At 38.5% G+C, this 27,748-nt stretch overlaps 1 protein-coding gene across 1 annotated transcript; it reads left to right on the forward strand.

The window, feature by feature from the left end:
• On the forward strand, positions 1-25,941 carry LOC139722670 (ras-related protein Rab-2A). The gene is made up of 7 exons (XM_071633963.1): positions 1-122; positions 11,495-11,566; positions 13,742-13,809; positions 14,930-15,012; positions 19,250-19,342; positions 20,546-20,726; positions 22,724-25,941. Exons 1-7 carry the CDS (start codon positions 77-79, stop codon positions 22,817-22,819), a joined length of 639 nt encoding a protein of 212 aa, XP_071490064.1. The 5' UTR covers positions 1-76; the 3' UTR covers positions 22,820-25,941.
• The last annotated feature ends 1,807 nt before the right edge of the window (positions 25,942-27,748 follow it).

Genomic DNA, 27,748 nt, shown 5'->3' on the forward strand with positions numbered 1-27,748 from the left:
CAAGTGATGACGTCATAAGTAAGGTGGATGGACACAGCCTGAAACGTGAACAGAATTATACGATTTTCACATCAAAATGTCGTATGCATATTTATTCAAGTACATTATTATAGGAGATACAGGTGAGAATAATCGACCTTTTCTTTTTCTTTTGATTAGACTTAGTGTAAGTGGTTGTAAGTTGCGTATGTGCGTTGTTGAGTGTTGCAGTCGGTATCTCACTAGCTACGTCCACACTATGGAATCATGTACGGATGGGTTTTGCGTGTAGAAATGCATGGGGAAAAACCTAAGCTGTCTATTGCTGTATAAGTACAACGTTACGTGTATGGGAACATTGCCTTCATGTAAACATGCCAATATGTGCATGTGACTGTACAACACTACAAGTAACCACGTAGTCGTAGAGCTCTATGTCACCAAGATTAGTACAACCTGAAGGTAAAATTATATACTTCAGGCAGACTGGACCACATCCCACTTTTGATCAAGGAATAGACATATAATGTTAGGCGCTAGTCATCTTACCGTGATTCTGATAATGATGCTGGAGTTCAGTTCGGGAAACCCACTCACAAGGGGGGCCCCTCCTTATAAGTAACCCGTCCCCCTTATAAGTAACCCCGTCCCCCTTATAAGTAACCCCCGGGGCACCCCTTATAAGGAGTCTCCACGCTTTTTTGCAATGCAACGCGAAAATGAAAGGACTGCGGCAATTCGCTTGATTATGTCCATAAAGCTTCACAAGTTTCCTAGTTACTCACGAAATTTGAGCAAAATCGGTTTGAGGCATCATATCTAAAATCATGGATTTAAATGCGATGTCAAACGACCCATGCGGATGCTGAAATGCGAGCGATTACTGGCGTGAGTGTCGCCAGGCGCGGCGGCGCGGCAATGCTTGAGTGCAGACGTGGCGACTCAGTACATGTACTCAGTCGCCACGTCTGCACTCAAGCATTGCCGCGCCGCCGCGCCTGGCGACACTCACGCCAGTAATCGCTCGCATTTCAGCATTCGCATGGGTCGTTTGACATCGCATTTAAATCCATGATTTTAGATATGATGCCTCAAACCGATTTTGCTCAAATTTCGTGAGTAACTAGGAAACTTGTGAAGCTTTATGGACATAATCAAGCGAATTGCCGCAGTCCTTTCATTTTCGCGTTGCATTGCAAAAAAGCGTGGAGACTCCTTATAAGGGGTGCCCCGGGGGTTACTTATAAGGGGGACGGGGTTACTTATAAGGGGGACGGGTTACTTATAAGGAGGGGCCCCCCTTGTGAGTGGGTTTCCCGAACTGAGTTGTGGATGGATGGTGTCTCAGCTCAGTCAGTCAGAGTCTCAGACTCGGCTAGTTAGGAATAGGAGAGTGGATCGATTCGTATCACCGGATGCTTTTTTTCGTTACTCTGATGTGATGAGTCTGAATTCTGTACTCAGCAGAGGATGAAATTTTGGCCAAAAATAACACCAGATTTTCACAAGGTCCTGAAAATTATGAATTTGGCAAAATTATCCACTCAAATTTTTGGTAAATAGACTTCAAATAGTTCTAACTGTTACATGAATACCCCTCTCCAAAAAGTTGTCTTTTATTAACGCGATGTAAAATCACATTATAATTCCTGACACGATATTCATAATGGAATAATCAACGTCTTTTGCATCTTGCCCTTGCACCAGAATCACAATTCATAGTATACCCATGAATAGCTATGATTCACCGTAGACATTCTTACTGAGCAGACGTCAAAGAAAAAATCGGCAAATGAGGCTCCAATTTCATATTTTACAGTAAAATGTCTCACTTGAACATTTCAAACAGTTCATGTGATAACACCTTGTGATAAAATGACATCTTCGAAATCTGGGGTGAAATGTGAATTTCATATCGTTACGTATTAATTATGTCATATTTTTAGCGATTTTGGTCCATACAACGCTCTGTGAGGCTAATCTACGAAGTCCCGCACGTATTGAATGTCATTTGTAGCAGTACGGAAAATGTGCACACCCGGAATTACCATACTGTCCGGTTATACCTAAACTAGATTCTGTATAGCACTGACTATATTATAGTCATCAACCACCTATTTTTAGATTGACCAGCTTCGCGCAATGGCTTTGTTGTGTATAATATAAAAAGTATGTGTGGGACGGGGCGCAATACGCTGAAGTACTAAAACATACAAATCAAGAGAAATAATGACAATACATACTGTTAAATATCTCGAGGAAATTGGAAGAAAAAGAATAGAAGAAAATCCTCAGTTGATAGGATGTATCGATAATTGCTTTTACAAGATTTATGTGCTTTATCAATGGGGAACAGGCGGTGAATTAAAATTATGAGCTTGCAATGGCGTACAGTTAAAAATGTCACTTTTGTCGCCGAGAATTCCGCTCGTCCAATACTGATCAACAATCTGAGGCTGCAGTATAAATCTGATATATTTTCTGCCCTGGTGAAAGGAAAAGGTGAAAGTGATGAATATATTCTAAGGTACAAGGAATTTGATAAAAAAGCAGTCAACGAGTAGTACATGTAGGTCCAACCATACTCTTTTCAGGGTAAAGATTAATCCCATGACACTAGATAACACGAATGTGTTGGTGTCGCCAGTGCGGTTAGTATAGAACTAATTCCAGTCGCAGTATACGGTACCCTAGCTCTAGACAGAAATTAAGATCTACGTGCCAAAACTCGAAAAGTTTGTCTTGATTCTATCTAGGTCTAGACTACACCACAATTAAAGCCAAGGGTTAAATAAAAGGGCAGTTTATGCAGCCACATGCATTATTATATAACGTCTTCCAGCCATAGGCGTATGGTGGTAGCCATGGCCAGTGTTGCTGAACACTGCATCACACGAATGACTCTGGGGGCTGGCTGCATGCAGTTTGTCATGCATTAACATGCAATGAGATGTGAATTAACTACGATGAAAATAACAAATTATTTTCTTACATTCTTGACTACCGCTACCTTATTTTCTTTAAATGGTTTCAAATTACTGGAATCATTCTAAATTAACTTTTTTCTTTTCTCCTTGCATTTTTTTCGGTCTTGTCACAAATGCCCATTTGTTTTAAGTGCAAGTTTTCTCTAAGAAGATCTTACTCCCTGACCAAAGGCCTTGGGGTTGGTGTATTCAGATTCCACGATTGACAGCCAGCATGCAGCCAGCCAACCATCTGCGAAGGCTCAGCAGTTAGTGGCATGCCAGTAGCCAAAGTCCGGATGCCACATTCCAACAGAGCATTGTGATTGATCCTAATCAATCAGAAGTCCCCCGATCAATTGTAACTTTACTAATTGACTCAAGCTCTAACTTATAAAGCAAACATGATATGAATGAGGTGAGAAGGAAAATATTGTAGGAAAATAAAGTTGTCTAGAAAGTCTGATGAATGAGGTTATTTCATCTCTTGGCAAGGTGGTGGTGTACTCTGTGGTAGTACAGTATATGGCGTGTTGATGTGGCTAATACAGCAATATCCAGTTTCTCTGTGTGTGTGGATGTACAGTATACATGTGTATTTATAGCTGTATCCTGCAACTTGGTCCATGGCGACAACCATGTGAATGATTGTGTATAGTTGCGTTGAGTTCATAATCCCTGTAACGCAGCACCCATGAAACCAAAGAATCACACTCAACTGGAGTTAGACTGTTACTGATGAATGTATGCTTCAGTGAGCATATTAGCCGACGAGCAGTCCTGCACTAGGCATGATTTCCATGTGTACCGCTATGAGCAGTGAATTAAGATCAGTTCTGTTGAAGAATTATAATATCTGACGACCGTCTCCCTTTATAGTTATGCATGTATCTTGATATGGCTGTGATAAAATCTGATCAAAATATTGCACCTTGGAGCCTAACTCATGCTGGGATTCAATACAGTCCTCGTTATGAGCATATGACATGGCAAATCAGAAGCAGCAAACTTCATGACACCAAGCTCATTACCAGGTAGTTTATTGGTGAAAAAGAAGCGTAGCATGCACACTTACAGATGTGGAGTGCTACTTGGAAACAACAGAATCGTGTTCGAAGTAAACATCAATTCTTGCAGGGCGTTGCTGACCACTTCATGCAGTGCATACAGTCTGTAGTATCTTTCAGTGGAGCCGTGCATTGATATTCAAATTTCTGCTGAATAACATTTGGGATTTTTCTGACCTCTAGCATGAGTTCATGTGACGTTGGTTGTGTGGAAATGAGGGGGGGGGGGGAGATTCTACTTTTCCATTTTTTCCCCCTAGATTGTATTATGGGCTTCAGTCATGCCAATTTACAGATGCATGCTTGTGAAAACAATTTATTCTCACTTGAATTCTACAATCCTTCATGGTAATGACAGCTGAGGCATCCATGAGAATTAAAATATTCTGATGTGGTTGTGATTGAGAAATTGAACAAGTTCCAGATACAGATATATTGGTTGTTGTAAAGAGATGATGCAGAAATATTGGCTACTTGTGTAAGAGACACCGTACCTTTTGATCACAAAATACTCCAGAACAACTCATTATCCTGGCAAATTTCATTGGTCAAGAAAACAGGCAAGATTCTTGGCAGACCCTTTGGTATGTTGCAAGCAAATTCCAAATAGTGGAAGATGAATAGTTAGCTCTTCTGAGAACTACAATTGACTTGTATCTTTTACCTGTAGCAAGACCCTGCCACTTGACATTAAAAGAAAAAGCCATTCTACTGAAAAGTGGTGCAGTACCACCAATTCACACCATGTGTCAAATGAAGTGAAGTAAGTTACAAGAAGAAATGCATGCAGGTCTTTAGAATTTGAAAGAAAAGATGCCTACTGTACATTGCAGTTATCATCAACTACAGTATGTAATAGACATGGTATATGAATCGCATCCTATATGCACTGTCAGTCAAAATACTAGCTAACAAGTAGCATTGCAGTATAATGGGATCATACATGATTTGATGTTGGTGAGGTATCACTATCAGTGAGGGTACTAATTGAGAAAACAAGGAGGGGTAAACCACTTCCACAAACTTAAACTTGAGATGCGCTGGTAGCCTGCGTGTAACAGCTTTCAATTTCTGTGTATTATTTTTGTCCCTGTCAATCTCAGAGCTTGCCCAAGGTTGGTCAGCCCAAGAAATACCTTACTGTAATACAAAAAGAAACATCTTTACCATGCCACAAGTCATACTGCAGAGAAAAATTTATACCAGAGGAAACAATGGTTGTGTGATGAAATAATCAGTAGCGCCAGAAACATCCAAGAAGATGAAGCATTTAGTGTCTACGGTTACTAAGTATCTGGTGCATGTCTTAACTTGATACAGAATGCAGAAAAGAAAGAGATAGTGAATACTGTAGTAAGGTTTTTATGCAATTTTTCATTTGTATTTGCGTCTACCTCTTTGTATTTATTTATATTTGATGACCATAATATGCTGTCATTATTCATGCATTGAGCTTTTTTCTCAAGGTCATTTTTCCCTCCTTTTTTTTAAATTCTAGGCTTTAGGATTTTAGAATACTTACGAAAGGAGAATAACACTCACTGTATTTTATCTTCAAACAGCTTAAGTGAATGAAGGGAGCAGGTTTATAAATGTTTTCTAAAGGAGTACTAGTAGTTTGTGGGGGAAATTATGTAACAATGTCATACAAGCAGTAGAGGCTGATTGTGGGTGAGATCCATGCAAAATCAATAGATAGATAGATAGATAGATAGATAGATAGACAGATAGATAGATAAATAGATAGGTAGACAGACAGATAGGTAGATAGACAGAGAGGTAGATAGATAGATAGGTAGGTAGATAGACAGGTAGATAGATAGGTAGATAGGTAGATAGGTAGATAGACAGAGAGGTAGGTAGATAGATAGATAGATAGATAGACTGATAAATAGATAGATAGGTAGATAGACAGAGAGGTAGATAGATAGATAGGTAGATAGGTAGATAGACAGAGAGGTAGATAGATAGATAGATGAATAGATAGATTGATAGATAAGTAGATTAATAGATAGATGAATAAATGAATAAATAATCACTTGCCTAAATGGGTTACTAGGCAAGGGCCTCTTGCTTTTAGCAAGCAAATACCCATGCATAATACTCACCTACACCGTACAATACCTGCAATGGCATTTCAAACCTTAAATGAAAAGGAGGTTAGTGGGCTTGTAGCACTGAGGTCATAACATAACATGTAACAGAGATGCCACCTGTTACTTTTTTTTTTGCAGTACTTAGTACTGCTTTCTTCTTTTTTTTTTCTTTTTTTTTTAGCCAGAAATACAGAGGCTTTTGGCCAAAATACTGTCATTCACAAATTTATTAACTACACATATCTATTGCACTTGCAGAAAAGGTAAACATTTCTACTAGATATGCATTCTTTCAGGCCTCAAAATGATTCAGTGCTGTTCACAAGGTTGGCATCCCTGATTTAATGGAGGAACAGAACTGGATTTCCTTTGCTAGATGTTAATCTCTTTGTGTGTGTGTGTGTGTGTGTGTGTGTGTGTGTGTGTGTGTGTGTGTGTGTGTGTGTATGTGTATTCACTTTAGGTTCTTCTTGTACTGTCTTTCTCCACCCCCGCCCCCACTTTCCCCATCCTTGTGCCTGATCTTTGACTATTTGATTTGGACGTATCACTGGCATGCACCGACTTGATTTTCAATGATCCATGTTTTCCCTTAGAAATCTCTGTCTCTCTTCTCATAAGTAATAATAATTATAATAATAATAATTGCATTTACATGGCGCTTCATACTGGCATTTCTAAGTGCACTTGTGCTATTCATACAAAAAGACTAGAAGTAAAGACTAGAAAACTAGAAAACACAATAACATTAACAAAACCAGCATATTAACATATTAAGTAGTCAGGAAATGAGATACCTTCTGTTTGTGTATCATGTTTTATCACAATTCTTCTATGTAACGTGTTGTATGAGCAGGGACCACCTCCGTGCGATGAGTGAGTTATGTAACATTCTTCATAATTTTATATTTCTTTTTTCCTTTCCTGTCCTGCATTTCATTTTCACTTTGAATTGACCTTAACAATTACATGTACTTTGTCCCATGTATTATGACCTATTAGAAGCGATAGTAACAAAAAGTACACCCAATTTTACTGCAGTACCGGTAATAACGATGTCACCTACAATATGTGTACATGAATGTACATGTGTATGTGTTTGTGTTTGTGTGTTTTCTACTAGTTTGCGAGTGCATGTTAATTATGCCAAGTGTCTACTGAGTGATTTTCATGTCTTCCATTTCTCTTTCATTTTGTGGTTGGTGGGGGATTTTGCTGTATTTTATGGTTAAAGCTGAGTTGTCTTTTGTCCTTTTAGAGGGGTTGCTGACCACATTTACAATACATCTCTGTAAAAATGACCTTGGAGAAGTAGCTTTTGTCTGTGGAAAATGAGAGTACATGTATAGTAGATTAATGATGGTTTAGAGGTGATGTGCATTTCTGCAGGAAAGCAGCCCCAGGTCAGTCGGGTGACACTTTATCGTAACATCTGGCGTAGTAGTAGTGCCCTTTGCCATGATGTGTGTTGTGAATGCATGATTGCTTGCTACGGCAGTGTCATACAAGGGATCCCGACCCCCCCCCCCCCCCCCCTTCCCCCCCCCCCCCCCAACACAGAAATGGCATGGTGGAATCAGATATCACGTACTTGTCTCTGCCTTTGTCATGTAATAGGGAAATTCTGCCCACATTAGTGAAGGTTTCCTTTCAGCCATCTGTCCGCGGCCCCTTCCTGCAGTCTTTTACATCATCGATGCACCTGCTGGGTGCATTATACGCCCATCTACGGGTGGTGGATGGATGGATGCATGCTCTGCACCATGTTTTAGTGTACATTAGCTACATATCTCGTTCAGGTGCTGTCAGTGTTGCTGTAATTGGCATGTATCACTAATGAAGAGTTGGCCTCACCCTTTGATGATAGTCATGTTGAGAAGGGCTCTTTTTTATCACAAAATTCACTCCTGTTTCATCGTAATGTCGAAGTGCTGCATAATATTCAATTCTGCTACTTGCTATTGTAAAATGTAAATTGCAGATTCAAACTTTGGCTTTCAACTAATAGAAATGGTTTGATGATAAGGAATAATCATGAAAATTATTAGATGGTGCAAGCATTAATTGATGCATGATTGTCAACAAGTTTGCACCAATTTTTCCATCTCGAAAATCTGTTTCTTTCTGTACAGTGTATGTAATGCCTGCAAGAGTTGTTTACTGGGTACATGTAATTATGATATTGACATTGAAATTAAAGTGCAAAACACAAATTACAATTGGTTCAAAAGCGCTGTATGATAAGTAAAGTGATGTAAGGAAATGAAAGCCACAGAGTACAGAAAGTGCGTAGATTAGAGCACACAACTAATTCATATAAATTCAGTAGATACAATGAAAATAATGAAAAAAAAACTGAAATTCACATACAAATGAGTAAGGTTTAAGATGAGAGTTGGCTAGCTCAGGAGAAGAGTATTAGTTTTACATGATCAGATATTGTTGTTTTGGTAATAATGTGTTGGTAATGATATCATTACCAGACTGTTTGAACTTGTTAAATCTGTGCACAGCAAATCCTTTCTGCAGAACAGACAGAATGCTTAGCTGTAATTGGGAAATCCAGTACAAGTATTTCATTGATTTTAGGCAATTTTGCAACACAGCCAACTGCTCTATGGAAGGGTTACAGAAGATGAATTACATGTATGTACTATATATTCCGAATATTTTGCGAGGTTTTTATTTTCGCGAATTTTGCAAGTCATATGCCATCCGCGAATTTAAAAGCAAGCGAAAATATTAACCCTGATCCTGACATGAATTTGACGTGCATGCATACATGTACATTTCTCCGTTCATTACTGGACTCCACAAGATGTTTGCAAATTTAATCACTCGCAAAATTGTCATTAAAGAAGTACCGATGTGCGAAAATTAGACTCGCTGAATATATGGCGTGTACTGTACTGTCTCAGAGTATAGTGGAGAGAAAGAAGCAAGTAGGTTTTTTTAAAAAAAAAATCTTTTTATCTTTATGTCTCTCTTTCTCTCTTTGTGGCCATATCAGCAAAATTTGTAGTACTGCCATATAGAGTAATAAATCTCATTTTTGGATTTACTCTAGGGTTTTTTTGTGAAGGTACAGTTGAAGTTACTGGCAGCAAGAGAGTAGGCGTTATAGCGGATATTAAAGAGATTGTATAGTTTTGTATTTTTGAGACCTAACTTTAGACCTCTAACATTTTTTGGTGAGATGGAAAACCTCTTCTGAAATATGAAAGAGCATAGTAGTTCCAAGAGGGATTCAACATTTGTTTGATGAAAATTGGTTTTGAAATGACTGAGATATTCAAAACAGAGCAATCCTAATAAAGGTGGGACCCACCTTTTATTAGGATCGCTTTGTTTTACTTTGTTTTTGAATGTCTTGGCCATTCCTAACCAATTTTCATCAAATGTTGAATCCCTCTTGGAACTACTAAACTAACTACTACTAAACTTTGAATTCCTCTTGGAATGGTATGCTCTGTATTATTTCATGAGTGGTTTCTTGGTATCTCACAAAAAGTTAACCTGTTGAGAACGGCCTGATTTTGCTACAGCATGCATTTCTCATATGGACACTTACCCGAGTATACTCGAGACTTGTCCTCAACAGGTTAAAAGCCCAATCCTCATCTCCATCAATACTATATACCATCCCTTTAAGAGAAGTAGTCCATGGAATGATTTCATTTAGTGGGGGCACTGTGGCATAGTGGATAAGACTCCCGACTCCCGATCGGAGGACCCGAGTTCGAATCCCGCCCAGTGCTTACGTCCTTGGACAAGATGCTTTTACCCATCATGTCCCTCTCAACCCAGGTGTATAAATGGGTACCTGGCAACACTAGGGTAATGATAATTGCAGGGCCCTCTGGTAGAGCAGTGGTAACACTGAAGAGGCTACCCTGGGTAAATAAGACATTATTGTTATTATTATTATCATCATTATTATTGTTATTATTATTATTATTGTTATTGTTGTTATTATTATTATTGTTATTATTATCATTATTATTATTATTATTATTATTATTATTATTATTATTATTATTATCATTACTATTATTATTATTATTATTATTATTATTATTATTATTATTATTATTATTATTATTATTATCATTATTATTATTATTATTTAGAATTTATGAACATGTTGATATATTTCCTTTCCTTCGAAGGAGGATACTTTCACATAATTACCTTCTTTCCAGACGATCTTCCTTGTTATATGATAATCAAAGGATAGAAAAAGGTGAATATGTTTCACCTTGGCAGATGTTAATTACATTACTCTCACCTTCAAGCGTGTGACATCATTGGGGAGACGAAAAGTAAGGTATGCAGGGAGGGTACTAACATATTAGTCTTCATCAGACCATAAAATGGAGGTTTTTGTACAATGTAGTTGAACTTTGTGTGTTTGATTACTGACTGTTGATATGTGCATAGTCATAGTATAAATCAATGTAGAGAAGGTCTAGTAAACAAAATATTGTGTATTGCAGGGCAGTAATCCCCCCCCCCCCCCCTTCCCCGGCTAAATACTGGTTAGTGATTAGGTTAGAGCAAAGATTAGGGTTAGGATTAGGTTCAGGATTAGGGTTAAGTCAGGGGAAGGGTCCGGTGTAATTGCCCAGGGGGTAATTGCCCTAGACCCAAATGTTGATATGATTTGATTTTTACATCAGTATGACTTTGTTACCACTTCCCTCACATATTACATGATCCACAGACATGCATTCTATGATAAATTGACAAAGCAGGTGCAGTGACCTCGTGTAAAAAATGATTTCTACAGCTGTCCCATTTTAAACAAATTTCAATGGGACGTTGTAGTTTGTTGCTGAATTGCATGTTATTGAGCATTGTTTTAGTAACGATAATAGTACATGTATATTATGACCAGTTTTTGGAGAGTTTATGCCTGTGTCTATTCCATATTGATTTCAAGTGACAGAAAATAATGATGGTGAACTCCTCACTTAACCTCACCCACACCCTGGAGGACAGAAATGTTTACTTGTGAGATTACTAGTTTGCAGAAGTGTCATCATGTGTGTATACACCAGGAGTGATGGAAGTATTCCTCTTCACAAACTGATAGGCTGAAGAGACTCCTGAAAATCCAGAATATGTCATAGTTACACCTCACTTTGCTGTAGGATGTAAATCACTGTCCCATCAACAGCATATAATATGCTGTAGGTAGGACCAAAACCATTAGTCTCCGGAAGTGGTATTCAGTACATAATATAAACCTCTCTTGTAAATGGTGTATGTTTTTGTGTGAATATGGTTTCATTCTTATATGTATGGGGTTTTGTCTGGTGATGATGACCGGATGTGGTAATGAGTGAATTAATGGCAATGTGCATTCTTTTCTCGTACTCCACAGGCGTCGGTAAGTCCTGCCTCCTCCTACAGTTCACAGACAAACGATTCCAGCCTGTCCATGACCTCACAATAGGTAGGTTGAGTCTCCTTTATTTTGTTAACTGTTTGTGCTAGGGCATGAAAAACAAGGAAAGCTTAAATATGTCTTGTACCAGGCCAGATAGTGTGTCCAGCAAAATCAAGTTTGATTTAAGGCAGAGCATGTTATAGTGAAATAATTGTGACAGATTCAGATTACTCACAAGGCCTCATATGTTGGAAGTTTCATGCATCCTAATTCTGCTCGATCTGTGATTGCAAAGAAAAGTGCAGTGTGTGTTGCCCACGGAAGGGAATGACATGATATCAGAAGTTATGGGTCTCAGGATGCCATGTGGCTTTAAAGGGATCGTATAGTTTTGGTTGAGACCTAACTTTGACAGGTTTCTAACATTTTTGGGTGAGATAATGAGAAACCACTTATGAAATATGAAAAAGCATATAATTCCAAGAGGAATTCAATGTTTACTTGATGAAAATTGGTTTTGAAATGGCCGAGATACATAAAATAGCGCAATCCTAATAAAAGGTGGGACCCACCTTTTATTATGTTTGCTTTATTTTATTTGGTTTTGGGATGTCTCAGCCATTCCAAAACTGATTTTCATCAAATAAACTTTGAATGTGTCTTGGATTAGTATGCTCTGTACTATTTCATAGTTTCTTGGTATCACACAAAAAGTTAAAAGCCTAATCCTTGCCTCCACTAATACTGTACCATCCCTTTAACTCATCTTATCAGTAAATATCCTTGTAACCATGTAATCTCTCACATGCATACAATGTATAGCCCCTCTCCCCCCCCCCTAAAAAAACCCCCCAAAACAAACAAAACAAACAAACAAAAAGCACAAAAAACACAAGAAATAAACAAACAAACAAATGAAACAAAACATGATAATAGTGTGAACAACTTTGCTTGGCATTTAATAAGTGTCTACAATGTATGTTGCCCATTTTTTAATTTGATACATTTCTGCTGGTGTGAAGCCAGTGTTAATTTCTGTAGATGTGAACACTAACAGTCACTTTATTAGGATCTTATCATCATGTTGAATGAAGTGACTAAACCAGATTACATTTGAGAGATGGATATTACATGCTAAAGCTATTACTAGCTCACAGCCATTCTCATTGAAATGACGCAGTTTACAAGAGCCTTAATCTAAAAAAAATCTGCCACAAGATTTATGATAATGTAGTGTCCATCCCTGTACACGTGGTACATTACAGTGAAGTTCCATTCCACATTTACTACAAGCATGGGGTTCACCAAGCCACATGGGTGTTGCATAAAAAGGGCCGAGAAGAAGACCCCTTTACAATGTGTCAAACCTGTTTAACTCCTTTTCATTTCTTTGCTTTTGCTTTTGTTTTTGTATTTTAAATGAAAGGGAAAGATACCATGAAATACAATTTATAGGAATCTAAACTTGAAAAGAAAAGAGACAATGTGCTTTTATAGGAATCATATGTACTTGTACAAGATTACATTGTGATGCCGACCTCCCTGTCATGTGCCCTGAGTAAATAAGATCTGTAAATACCATTCTCATGAACATTTTTTCTTTCTCTGTCCGTGTAAGACTCTGTGTCCCTGTGTGCTTGTCTGTGCCACTTGCCCAAGTCCCCCTATGGTGTGCTGGTTTATGTCTGTCATGCCAGATTCTATTATTATTATGCCTCTGTCCTTATTGAGGAAGTGAGTTGAACTTGGAAGGGATGCTACCAGTTTCAGCCATGTTTTTCTGCGAGGTTAAAATGTCGGCACTACCGCTGAGTACTTCCACTTTCACTTTTCCTTCCTCTCTCCCCAGACGTGGCAGTAATTCTTGCCTCGTACTGTGGTAGCAGAGCTTTTACCAGTCATTGCTTTCATTAGAACTGTGCCTTTTTGAGGTTGAAATATAGCTGAAAGTTTGAGTGAAAGTACTCTTTTAGAACAGAAGCATTTATACCTATAAAAAAACTCCATTCAGCTGACTGTATGTATTAAATTGGAATGCTGATATGTGCTTTGTACATGTAACTCCAAATATTTAATCGCTGTGACCAAAAAAAAAAAAAAAAAAAAAAAATCCATATTATACATGGTGTAGAAGGCACATAGCACAGTTTGGAAGTGATAATTTAAAAATTAAACATGACTGGATCAATGATATGTATACATACATTTTTTTTTTTTTTTTTTTGTATCTCATCGCTGCAGGTGTCGAATTTGGTGCACGGATGATAAATATTGATGGCAAACAAATTAAACTGCAGATATGGGATACGGTAAGTGGCTTCCTTGACTGTACCTTGGAGTTAGAAGATCATTCAATGTATCAAGCGCTCCTGTACACAATTCATTTGTTGTTGTTGTTTTTTAAGGGATCATTATATGGAAGTTTAAAGGGTACTGCTGGGTTAAACGTAGGACTTTGTTTTTGCTATATGACCAATAAAATACTTTTTCATTTAAAATATTGCTACTGACTACACAAAAGAACAAAATTTGTGCAATCTTTTGTGGGGCTGACGCTCTCTCTAACGCTATATCACTCGACGCAATTGGTGTAACGGAGGGCGGTATATAGCTGGCCCCTGTGTTCACCCTGTCACAACTGCCATGGGTTCATCTGTGATAACACAGCTAGTCTGTGCCTACTGTATGTGCATGCATGTAGCCAATGCTCTACTACATGTATTATCGATGCAGTGGACCCAGTAATTTAGAAGTAGTAGCAAGCACAATCTTGAGCAAGTAAAGAGCAAGCAATGCACAAGCAGATGAAAGTTTCTCGCAGTAACCATATCACAGAAACCATAGCCACGCCATAGATATTTCATTGCCATGTGTTTCTAAAACAAAAACAGATTTAAACAAGTCTTCTTCTGCCTGGTCATCCCTCATAAGGAAGAGTAAAAGAGGAATAACGAGGCTTATGGTGTGACCATGAATGAGATGGTAATCACTTTAAATAACAGTGTTGTGTTTCTGTTATATTTAATACTACCTTTAAATGACTTAGAAATGTGAAATGATTTATTGGTTCAAGCATTTCATACAATAGAATTTCTCATTCAGTCCATGATTACTGGAGCAATGCACATTTAATGTGCTCAAAACAACTTAAAGAAAGGAGAGATCTGTAATGTTGGATTACAAAAGGTTGTTTAATAAAAGAACTAAACAAAACATACATGGAGGGAGCATTAAAAGAAGATTTATGTTGATGATTGAAGTTGAAAAATTAGATTTTGATATTGATTGTATGAAAGCATACTGTTATCTGCATTTGTATTGCCATTGCTACAAATGTGTTGAATCTTGCAACATTAATTAGACAATTGAGTATTTGATATCATAGAGAGTGAAGATGTTTCAATTTTCTCTTTAATATTCTGTGGCCAGGCTGGGCAGGAGTCATTCCGTTCCATCACAAGATCATATTACCGAGGAGCTGCTGGGGCCCTCTTGGTGTATGACATCACCAGGTATGTGGCACATTGATTTATAAATTAGCAAAACATGTCTTCCATGATACAACGTAACCGTACTGTGTATGTGGTGCTATTTCTGTTTTGTGTTACTGGTGGATGTGGCTTTTCAAGTTGTCATTAATCTGTTGAGGACGGGCTAATCTGGCTATAACATGCATTTCCCATAGACACCTGCCCGAGTATACTGGGGAATAGTCTTCAACGGGTTAAAGATGGTGTGAGGCCCGTTCTCACTGCTGGGTGCACAAGTTTTCACCCAGATCGCGATCAGCTTGAGAGTCTGCTGCATGTAACTGTGACAATGGCTTGGTCAGCAAGCTCCACAGTTTTCATTTGCCATCAGGATGTGGGAGTGGCAGTCGTGTGACAAATATTGAGATTTTTTCGGCATCTAGCATTCTCGCTGCAAACTGTCAAAAAAACTTTATGCAAAGCTAGAAAAACCACACACTGGTCTGCAGTTGATCTGTTGGATGTTTCAGATGTTTGGTATAGTTGCAGAACTGAACAAATCTCACCCAAATGTTGATGATAAATGGTTTAGATTGCAAAACGTACAGTTGTACAGAGGTATGCTGAACATTAAAAACATACAAAACAACAACTAAAAACCTGCTTATGAGGGTATGCTTCTCACTTCACATTTGGATACTTGTATCATCTGTCAGATACAATAGCTCTTTTTTCTACAAATGTCATTCACTAAAAGAAAGAAACAATACAGGTTTTAACGGAATATATACCTCTTTTGCTGAATATATTGTTTCATAAGGCTATAAAGCATTATAGTTGAATGTATTTATTGAACGAATTAGCAAAATCCTATGATGGCTTCTTGGGCATAAGGTTATTGCATGAAATATGTAATTTCAAGAATCATTTTACAGCAAACTTACACAAATTACTTGTATCTAATGCATTCTTTATTCTGTTGAACAATAGCTTGAAATTTAGGTATGTGTAACTATTAAATATGTACAATTTCATGATTCTACTACATAGTACCACTTTTAAGAGGGCATGGTCGGACCATGATACAATATTGACATACTCAGTGAGGTACGATTTGATTCTGTTAGACACTGTTTGCCTTTCAAGAGGACATTTCTATTACCAAGAAATAGCCTCTGTCAGGATGTATATTCGCCATTTATGCAATAAAGCATTGGTACATTGACATGCTTTGCGTTAAAGTGATATGTGGAAAACAGTCACTCCAAACACCAGCCTTCTCATTCATTTAGTTGCCCCGTCCTACAGCTCAAGGATACTAATGCACTTCATAGCTTATACACTATTTCCTACTAGGAGATCCATCTTCATGTGTGTGCTTTTCAGTCTGTCATGAAGTGTGAAAGTTGCCTTCTGTGAAAAGCAACTGTGCATCAGTAGTGACTAGTAAATCATGATGAAATGAACTGTAACGAGCCATGGTGGTTTGTGGTTAACGGTCCGCTTGAAAGGATCTTTGATTTGTCATTTGTCACTTTTACTTGCAGCATTGCAATTCTCAGAGGTAACGAAAGAGTCGCTGAACTTCTGGTCATATGATACTTGAAAAGATGCCCTTCTCTTTTGAATGTGGATTATTGGACACGGGAAGTGCACATACATAAAACTAAAGCACTGCTTTCGTGCACCTGTGGATCCTTAGAGTGGGTTTATTAGCTCACCTGAGCCAAAGGCTCAAGTGAGCTATTGCGATCGCCCTTCGTCCGGCGTCCGTCGTGCGTCGTGCGTCGTGCGTCGTGCGTCGTCCGTCGTCCGTCGTCCGTCGTCCGTCGTCCGTCGTGCGTCGTGCGTAAACTTTTTACATTTTCATCTTCTTCTTGAAAACCCCAAGACCGATTTTCATCAAACTTGGCAGGTAGCATCCCTAGGGGGTTAGGAACTCAATTTGTTAAAATGGGCACCATGACCCACCCAGGGGGCCCCCAGGGGGGCCCAAACCCCCCAAAATTAAGGAATCTTTAAAAATCTTCTTCTCTAGAACCAGAAGTGATAGAGCTAAGTTAATACTATGAGTTAGTTCATTGATGACTGTAGTTTCAAGTTTGTTCATGGCAGAATCAGGGATGCCCCCCTTGGGACCCAGGGGAGGGGGGTGGGGAGGGGTTCTAATGGGGCCTAAATTGTACATTTTCATCTTCTTCTTGAGAACCCCATGACCCATTTTCACCAAACTTGGCAGGTAGCATCCCTAGGGGGTTAGTAACTCAATTTGTTAAAATGGGCACCATGCCCCACCCAGGGGGCCCCCAGGGGACCCCCAGGGGGCCCAAATCCCCCAAAATTAAGGAATCTTTAAAAATCTTCTTCTCTAGAACCAGAAGTGATGGAGCTAAGTTAATACTATGAGTTAGTACATTGATGACTGCAGTTTCAAGTTTGTTCATGGCAGAATCAGGGGTGCCCCCCTTGGGACCCAGGGGAGGGAGGTGAGGAGGGGTCCTAATGGGGCCTAAATTATACATTTTTATCTTCTTTTTTAGAACCCCACGACCCATTTTCACCAAACTTGGCAGGTAGCATCCCTAAGGGGTTAGGATCTCAATTTGTTAAAATGGGCACCATGTCCCACCCAGGGGGCCCCAGGGGGGCCCAAACCCCCCAAATGAAGGAATCGTTAAAAATTTTCTCTAGAATCAGAAGTTATACAGCTAAGATAATACTATGAGTGAGTACATTAATGACTGTAGTTTCGAGTTTGTTCATAGGAGATCCAGGGGTGCCCCTCTTGGGGGCAGGGGTGGGGGGGTTGGTTAGGAAGGTCCAAATGGGGGCCTGAATCGTACATTGTCATCTTCTTCCTGAAAACCTCATGATAGATTTTTGTCAAACTTGGCAGGTAGCATCCTTAGGGGGTCAGGATCTCAATTTATCAAAATGGGCACCATGCCCCACCCAGAGGGCCCCAGGGGGCCCCCAATTCCCCAAATTAAGGAATCTTTAAAAATTTGGGCCCTTATTGTACATTTTCATCTTCTACTTCAGAATGCCTGGTCAAATTTTGGTAGAGCTGTGAATAATTTAGATTAGTGACTGCGTGAAAGGTGAACTTGCGATACTCAGGTGAGCGCTAGACCCGCGGGTCTCTTGTCTTTCTTAAAGTGCAAGTCCAACCTAGTATTGTGTCGCTTGGCATGAAAGCAGACATATCAGAGAAGCAGATCAGTGAAGTATTGAGGAAAATCAGACACAAGTGGCAGCTCTGTATGAAATGCTATTGACCAGCTCTCTGTTTGTTTTGTACACAAGATTTCAGTAATTTTCATTTTTCTCAAATATTTGTATCTAAACCTAGACAGATATCCAAAGAGTTGTCAATTTGCCTTACTCTCTAAAATTCTATGATTCTTAAATTTTTTATAACATGTTTGTTTTGTTTTCAATTTTTCTCCAAAATTTTCACTGATCTACTCCTCTGATTTTGTTGTTTTAGTTCAAAGCAACATGATAAAGGTAGACCTTGTAGATCTCATATGCCTATGAATATGAGGGCGGTACACATTCAGGGAGCTAACAGATTTCCCCATAGTGTCGATACGTATCAAATATTGTTTTAAATGCTGTGATATGCTGTTTAGTGTGTTTTACTGCAAAGGGAAATTTACTTCGCAGACCTGTCAGGTGAAATCTTAGTTTAAATTGAATACATTTAGGATTTACTTATCTGGAGAGCTCTGGACGCGAAATGCCACCTTTGCCATCTCGACACGCAGCCACACGGCATTACAAAAGATAATTCACCCACTTGCCCAACTGGCAAGTGCCTGTTCATATGATATCACTTTCCCATCGGTGAGTTTTAGTTGCCGCAGGCAAGTTGGTTTTTAGCACCATGCACATGCATTGACACAGAATATCTCTGGTGTTGTATTGTGTGTTCAAGCTTCACACAACATTGGGACCTGCGCAAGTGAACAATTTTTGTCGGTGCCTTTTTTGTATGCTTTGCAATCTAACTTTACACTCTGAATAGCCCTTTTGTCTTGCATATGTTGTAAACACAACACACTTATGCTCTCATATCTCAGATAAAACATCATATAAAAATGACAATTGTTGAGGTAACAAGTTCACATGATATCATGAAATCATGCGTTCAGTAAAGGCTTGTCTGGCCATACATGTACGTTACTATGAAAGTGCATATCCGAACTTACGATATAATCTTAACAGTGATTACATTGTTTGTAATATCACTTCTGAATTGTCTTTTGATCAACAGGCGAGATACCTTCAACCATCTCACAACATGGCTAGAAGATGCGCGCCAACATTCAAGTTCAAACATGGTCATTATGCTGATTGGTAACAAGAGGTGAGTAAGAATCTACCTTTAGGTGCTCTGCATTTATACCACGTAGCAGCTTGGTCTATGAAAAGTCTTATTATACCAGGCAGCAAAGGTAGGTACACATTGTTACTTTAATATGCATAGGAGAATATATTGGTTTTTGATAATGTAATCCTTCTCCAGCCAGTCCATGTGAATTGTAACTACATATGTACTCATGTTAGCTCTGAAGTTGGAATGATGTGCTTTCAACAGACTCGTCAATAATTTGTATAGGTCTTATTTTACCCAAGCTCTAGATTTGGAAAGACGTGTATCAGAACCATTATGCAATTCTTTTTATCAGATCATGTAATAGCACCCAAAGCACTTGATGAAAGTCAGCTGTATGTATACAGTGGGTAGAAATAAAGTATTGTAATTTCTGTTGGATGGTTGTTTACTCAGTATCCACCTTCAGTGTTGCCAGTGTTTCTTCCGTGTGTATGATGCAATCATTTCTCAGAGTTACCCATTTGAAATCATCAATTGAGGCTCTCCCAATGCTTGAATTTGCCATACATGCAGTAAATTCTTAATTTTTTTGGAATGCCAGTCAAATATTCAGTACGAAAGGTACATCAAAACATCTCGTCAGTGTATGGGAGATCTGAATAATGCTAAAATAAAAGTTAGCAAAGTGAGTACTGGTATCCTGAAGAATCACGCACATAAGAAAGAGTCGGTCGTTTCACGTAAATTTAATTGAAGAAAATGATGGAGTGCAGAGAGTAGTTGACTCCTTGACATACTGACCTTTGAAGAGCAAACACAGAGTCCAGCATATGTAAATGCATCTGCAGTTGGTCAATACCTTTGACAGGGCTCCACACTAACTTTTTTTTTGTGTGGCCCGATGGGGCCACCAAAATCATCAATTTCAAATTTTTGGTGGCCCTAGAGAAAAACTATGGTGGCCCGAAAAAAACCCAATCAAAAACATTAACTCACTGCATGCACTTAGGCATTTCCAGTGCAAAAAGTTATGAATTTACAGACATACTTTTTTAAAAATGGTGGCCCGAGGCGGGCCACCAAATTTGCCCTTTTTTGAAATTTGGTGGCCCGACTTTCATTTTTGGTGGCCCCCGGCCACCAGGCCACCGTTAGTGTCGAGCCCTGCCTTTGATACGCTATGGGCCAGCGAGCGTGCAAACTCCTTTACGTTGACACGCTTTGTCTTGGCAGTGACCTGGAAGCGAGGCGCGACGTGAAGAAGGAGGAGGGCGAAGCCTTTGCCAGGGAACACGGCCTGATCTTCATGGAGACGTCGGCCAAAACTGCGGCCAACGTGGAAGAGGCCTTCATCAACACTGCCAAGGAGATCTACCAGAAGATCCAAGAGGGTGTCTTTGACATCAACAATGAGGTAAAGTCTAACCAGGTTGTATGACCATGTACACAGTTTACTTGATTGTTCACAAAACGGCATATATATATTTTTTTACATATGATTAATGCATAGTACTTGTATGTACGTACATGAACCATCTACAAAGTAATATTAACATCAGTATTCTTGCATTCCCTTTCTGTGGAAAAAAACAACAAACAAACAATGAAAGAGCAAATACATTTGATTCTCAGTCATATTATTTTCATTGACTGGTCCATACTATGTTGACTGTCCTAGGAAAAACATATGAAAATTTCTACTTTTTATGCCTCTGCCACGAAGTGTCGTCGAAGGCATTATGTTTTCGGGTTGTCTGTCTGTCCGTCCATCCATCTTTTCGTCCGTTGTTGACAGCGTAACTAAAAAAACGTTTTAGGTATCCTGATGAAACTTGGCATGTATATGTATGAGTGGGTGGGCACAACTTTTGAGTGCACATGCTCAAGGTCAAAGGTCAAAAGGTCAAGGTCAAATGCTCAAAATTTCACCATTTCCTCCATATCTATACAATGCCTGAAAGTATTTTCTTGAAACTTAGTGTATACATGTATTACCAAATGAAGATTTTCCAGAGAGAGTTTCAGATCATGAGGTTTAAATGTCAAAGGTCAAGTAAAAATGTTAAAATATCACTTTTTTCTCCATATCTCGCAAATGGTTTGGGGTATCTTCATGGGACTGATGCATGTACTAACTGGCAGTGATTATCTAGGGAATTTGGGGGTCATGAGTCAAAGGTCAGGAGGCCAGAGGTCAAGGTCAACTCCTCAAAATTTCACTATTTCCCCTCATATTTATGCTATGCCTGCAGCATTTTTCTTGAAACTTAATATATACTTGTATTACCCAACAAAGATTCTCTGCAAAGTTTCTTGCCAAAAAGGTCAACGGTAAAGTGAAAGTGCTAAATTTCACTTCTTCCCTCCATATCTCGAAAGTGACTCAAGGTAGCATCATGAAACTTAGTACATACAAATCTTGTATTTAAGCATGTTCTACCTGACAGTAATTCTCCTGGGAATTCTAGGGCCATAGGGTCAAAGGTCAAGGGTCAAAGGCCAGGTTAAAATGCTATTATTTTACTATAATACTGAAATACTTAAAATTACTCAATGCATAAACTTATAAAAGGGTCAAAAGTCAAGTAAAGATCCTCAAATCCCCAAAACCTGCTCTCGTAGACAGTATAGCCATTCATCCAATTAAATCTAGTTCAAGAAAAGTGAACATTCAACACATTTGTGACAAACTTGTCATTTTGATTAATATTATGTTAAAGGTATTGTTTACCATTGGGAGCAGTGATTTTTGAAATATTCGAGTCATCACATTTGATGCATATGTGTAGGTCAGTTGTATCACAAAACATCCTGCCATATAAAAATTTCGCATTAAAGCCTAAAAGAAGATATCATTATTTTTCTTAATAAACCATAACTGTAGACGGTTTATTCTAGAAACAATGTTATCATAACTTTTGTTCACATTTTGTACATTTAACAATACTTAACATTGATTATACTGATTAACATTTTTACAATGGTTGTTTCTATCCGTAACTCACATCTTAGAGCTATTTTGAAGCGCTAAAGCTGGATTTTTTGTTTCATCTGTAAATGGTAAATTATGCCTTTAAACTGTCATCACTTGTTGTCAAGATGTACTATAGACCTATTAGGAGAACCATGCATTATGGCAGAGGCATACCAGTCACCATAGCGATATTTCTATATTTAGATCATGTGTGAATTAGGCCAGTGTCATAAAGTTTTGCCAGTGCGTAAAATTATATGAATAACTTTGCAAATGTGTTCTTAGCAGATGCAGCATTTCCATATTTCTTGGTCGTGCCTGTAGATGCTACACCTACAAATATGTCACAAAGGATTATTCGGCATAATTTCTACTCCTTGTTTTCATATCTCTCTGTTTTGTCTTCACCCCGTGTATTTGCTTACTTTGCCTGGTAGGCTAATGGAATTAAGCTCGGCCCACAGCATTCAACCGTCAATCCTGCACAGCCGTCGGGTGATAGAGGGCAGCAAGGCGGCCAGGGCTGCTGCTAACTCCTGTTCCTGTGACATCACATCCGACAGATAGTCCTCTCCCTTCCTCCGGGGCTTGGAGAAAGGAGCCCCTGTAACCCCCCTATTCCCTTGGTCCCCGCCCTTTGACTCCTTCTGATTTTGTCGTCATACTTTGTAGCTGCTGAGTAATAGCATAGCCCTCACAGCAAGCTGTCACATTTAGCTCTTATTCCCTTCACTTGGAGCTATCCACCGAGGGTCATGTTGCTATTTAATAACCCTCGACATGTGTATCTATGAGATGTACTTACTGAGAATTTCGCAGAGTAATGAGGTCGTTTTTCTCTCCTCTCATCACGCTTCCCCCCCCCTTGCCTCATCCTGTGCGTCTATCACCCCTTCCTTCCTGTCTAGGATGATATAAAGAGATTATGACTTGTCAGGACATTTCTGAAAGAGAGAGTTTCAAATGTGCGCAAAATGTGGCGCAGTATGTGATGGGATTGGAGTCTGTATAGGTTACAGTCCCAGCGTTTCCCTTGTAGGTTACTTAAAGACGATTCTCAAAAAGCTGTGAATAAGCTTGCGTATATTGGGGCCTAGTTCAAACTACTGTAAATAAATGTGTACTAAGTGGGTGTAGTCGAGTGGTCTTGTAATAATGTGATGTTTTTGAAGAGAACATTTTCTAGGAATCATTGTCCTTATGTATGCCATTTCTCTGGTGCATTTTGTGAAAAGTAAAGAGCAGTTTGCGTACATATAGAGTGAGCACAAAACCCCCCATGGAAAATTGAGAATCAGTTCGAAGCTATGATTTTGACGATGATTAAGATTGAAAATAAGATATGAGTGACTAGTTGCATCAAAGGAAGTTCACAAGTCTTGCCGATTCTGCCAAGGATTTCTTCTACAAATTTTCTATTACAGGCAATCCCTTTTGTCTCTTTAAAAGCCAACTAATTAACTATGGTAATTGATATCTTCTGTATTCATATGCCTAATTCTAGATGAGAAGTAGTGTGGCCTGTGAGGAAATGCTTTGATTACTAAGGCAGTAGATTCTTTTCACATAGATTACCGTGTATTTGTCTGTCATTAGTATTAATTAAACAAGCTGTAAGTGTAGGTTGGACCCGTACATTTGAGTATGTACTGTAACTTTGATAGGAAGAAGGAAGCTTTTGTTTTTTTCTCTCTCTTCTCTCAGAACTCAACTGAAAGTCTCACTGTACTAGAGTACACAATTTACTCTGCTCTTTTATTGCATTATAGGCCAACTGCAAGATACACAGTATTGCCGGTCACTGAGCTGGTAAACTCAGAAGTTGAAAAGAAGTTAATGGTATGTGACTTTGTGTATAAGAAAAGAGTGATTTAGTATTAAGCCAACCAAGCATAGGACTTTGTTTTAAATGTACAACTGTCATGTGGAGTAGCATCTGCTGAGCATTGCACGCAGGTGCAGGTAGCTGTTAGTGTAACGTGTCTGTATGAGAAAAGCAAGGGAAGTACAAGGAGGTATAGGTTATTACTCTGGGCTAATGGCAATGATTTCAGAATTCTTTGACTTTGATTTTACAGAGATAAAGAGTCTATTCATGATGATGCATTCCATTTATGCTTTCTCATGTACTCTGTATATCAGATATTTTTCTTCTTGTTTTATTCTCAGTGTTTGTTTTTTCTCTCACTTTCTTGGTGATTGCTTTTCTGATATATAGGTGTGCTTATTTAGTTTGTTTTTATTGTTTCTATGAGTACTTGTCGAGAGCAACGGTGTTCTGTTCTCAAGGATCGAAATAGCAGAGAATGGCATCAGTTTGTAAAGTTTTAAAGTTAGGGTATCCACAGTAGGTGTAGTGCCTGGATGTATTTGTGTTCTATTTATTGAATTATGATATATAGAATGGATATGAAATGCGCATCAGTGTTCACGATAATGTGAAGATCTCAAAATAGGATCAAAGTCTTCACTTCCATTGCCACATTGCAATGTCTTTTTTTGACAGCCAAAATTTCATTTTCAATGGCAAAACTGTAACCAGATGGTAAATAGTTTAACAAATTTGATATCGGGAAGGCCCATTAGATTTTGTGCCCCCCGGAATTTCAGTACAATGTTGGATTAGGTCTGATGTTTATGAGTTGTTTGTAAAAATGTGTTCTCAATCATGAAGATTGTGCAGATGGTTGCATCTTCATGTTTCGCTTTTTACAAAATTGGGTATCGATCTTCGACAATTTCCCAGTCTCTAACACAAAATCTAATTTTTTTTTTTTCTGACCGAACAGTCTCTGAATAAGCTGTGTTTGCCTTTTGTTACTTTTACTTTGTGTTGGGCATATACAAGTACATGTGTGTTCAACTGTTTGAGCCTCTGTGTTTTTCACTCTCTTGTACTGTGTCATATATGCAACATTTTTGTCTCTAACATTCAGTTTTGCAAAGCAGGCATCTCAAGCAAGAACCACAACAATGCCATAATTTTTATAAACATTGGCATGTAATCTTAGCTCACTTGAAGCAAATTTAATTGGTTGTCAGGAGATCCAGTTTAGAAAATGGAATCTGACAAGAGTAAAATGAAGTTGAAACTATTGTGCATTGCTTCCCGTTCGTGGGCATTGTCTCTTCACAAATAAAATGCAAATTGAATATTGCAACGTGTATGTTGGTAAAAACTAATTACTCGCACTTTCTCTGTGTAATCTGGTGTTCAGAAACAATAATCATTAATAAATCTAAAATACCCAGTAGCCCATATGGATGATGGACAGTTGGTCTGTAGGATTATCATATGATTCTAATATGTTGAAGATGAAATGCAGGAGGGACCTTTACCTTTTTCATTTATTCCAGCTGCTTGTTTTTTTCTTTTCATAGCTTACAATTTGTCTCATGATTTCATGCCAAGGATGAAATGAGTGTGTTTGTTTTGCCCTGTGTTAGGACTGGTTTAAGTCCCAAGGTCAAGCATGGCAGGTGTATCCATTTCCAAATTCATTTCTACCACCTTTACTTTGTCTTCAAGTCCACTTTAGCAGAATTCACAGATGGAAATGCACAAGTATGTACTATGTCATTCATGTATTGTATGAACTTAGCTAAAATCTGTATGTGGCACCATGTTGGACAGTTGGTATGTGCACTTCTCTTTAATTCTGAAAGATGAATTTTGTCATGCAAAGAGACACATTTGACATATTTTTGTTATGCCTTCTCCCCAAAGGATGCCTCTTAAAGGATGATAGAGGCATTACTCCTTTTTGTGATGGAAATTTCACTTTGTGAAGTCACTCTGTGAAGAGAGTTGGGGTCATGCGGTGTGTATATTTGTAAAAATGTGCTTTAAAACAATGCAATGTAAGAGCATATTTGGAAATGATCATTTAGATTGTTTTCTTTCTTGTGTAAATTTTTAAGTCACGTGTACAAAGGCTCCACTTGTCTTCATAGTTTTCTTCCACCCACGAAACAGAAAGAAAATTCTCACTTTCTCTGTTTAGGGGGGGAAAAAGGTCCTGTGGAATACCAAGCATCAGCAAAGGAAGCCTGCTACCTGTTTATGACCACCACTCATACATTTACCTTTGACACAACACATTTTAGACTGTGACATCAGAAGTAGTCAATTTACGTAGCCATGGAACTGAGATTCTTGCTGCGAGACCCGAGTATTATTATGAGTACCACTCATACATTTACCTTTGACACAACACATTTTAGACTGTGACATCAGAAGTAGTCAATTTACGTAGCCATGGAACTGAGATTCTTGCTGCGAGACCCGAGTATTATTATGAGTACAAACTGATGTATGTTGCGACAAAGTAACTTAAAGGTGCAATCAGTGAAGGAATAAGTGTGGTCGCTGTGATAATACATATCCTAGCAGGTATCTGTAACAACTGTATTTTAGATAATGTGGAGTGCAATTTCACAGAGAAGCAAAAATTCTTATTTTACTTGTCGAGGCACGCAGCACTATGCAGCAACCAGGAAATAAACTTCATGTATCTGCTTTTGCACAAACTTGTGTAAAAACCTGTATATCGTTTTGAAATGCACGCTGTCTGTAACTAATGTAACTTCTTGCAAGTTTCCCATTTATTCTAGCTGTCACTTTTGAACGAATTTGGCAATGCCAGTGCAGTTTGTTAGATTGATGAACTATTCAGAAGTTGATAAGTGCTTCAAGTATTATGAACTGTGTAATGCCTTTATTTTATATTATTCCAATTGTCCATCTCCATATACTCCGTTCCTCGATACTTGTGATTCCAGCGAATTGAAAGTGCACCCGACACAGATCCAAATGTGCTGGAGCGGTTAACACAGGCTCCGATATCAAGCCATCATAGGGACAAGTAGGTTAGAATTGATTCATTCTATGTACTTCTGTATATCTGATCTTCAATCATAATGACATGTGGCATGGAAAAATAAAACAACATATTGTTCACCAACCAGTTATGTTAAAAAAAAAAAATGCTTCAACATGTTTCCTTCATTGCTAAAAGGTGAGAGTGCAGAATACTGTGAAGTCATGTACAGTGCAAAACCAGTGAGGACATCTAGGAATCTTAATAACCCACTTGGGATAAATGGAACAGTCATAAAGAGGAAAAGGACAATCTAATTATGTCTTGGATGATTACAAAAACTACTGGACTTGGTTAATTTCCACACTTGATGTGTAGATAGTAGTCCATACTGTTGGCATTGGTTAGCCTGCTACCAGCCATACATCTCGCCCTGAGAGTTGGAGCATTTTGATACATGTATGAAATGTGTATAACTTTATTTATTACCTCCGCCAAGGGAGGAGGTTATGTTTTCATTACTATTGGTTTGTTTGTTTGTTAGTTTGTTTGTCTGTGTGCAAAATAACTTAAAAAGTTGTCCACGGATTTGAATGAAACTTCCAGGGAAGATTTTGAATGACACAAGGAACAGATGGTTAA

The sequence above is a fragment of the Diadema antillarum genome, unplaced genomic scaffold, assembly GCF_040938485.1.
Source record: "Diadema antillarum isolate AM-2024a unplaced genomic scaffold, OU_Dant_1.0 scf00000169, whole genome shotgun sequence".
Lineage (NCBI taxonomy): Eukaryota > Metazoa > Echinodermata > Echinoidea > Diadematoida > Diadematidae > Diadema > Diadema antillarum.

Bases quoted from the DNA above. Each gene is read 5' to 3' on its own strand.
- LOC139722670 (XM_071633963.1), top strand. From the start codon at position 77: ATGTCGTATGCATATTTATTCAAGTACATTATTATAGGAGATACAG. The intron at 11,567-13,741 runs GTAGGTTGAGTC...TCATCGCTGCAG, and splicing joins TGTCCATGACCTCACAATAG to GTGTCGAATTTGGTGCACGG. The intron at 19,343-20,545 runs GTGAGTAAGAAT...TTGTCTTGGCAG, and splicing joins ATGCTGATTGGTAACAAGAG to TGACCTGGAAGCGAGGCGCG.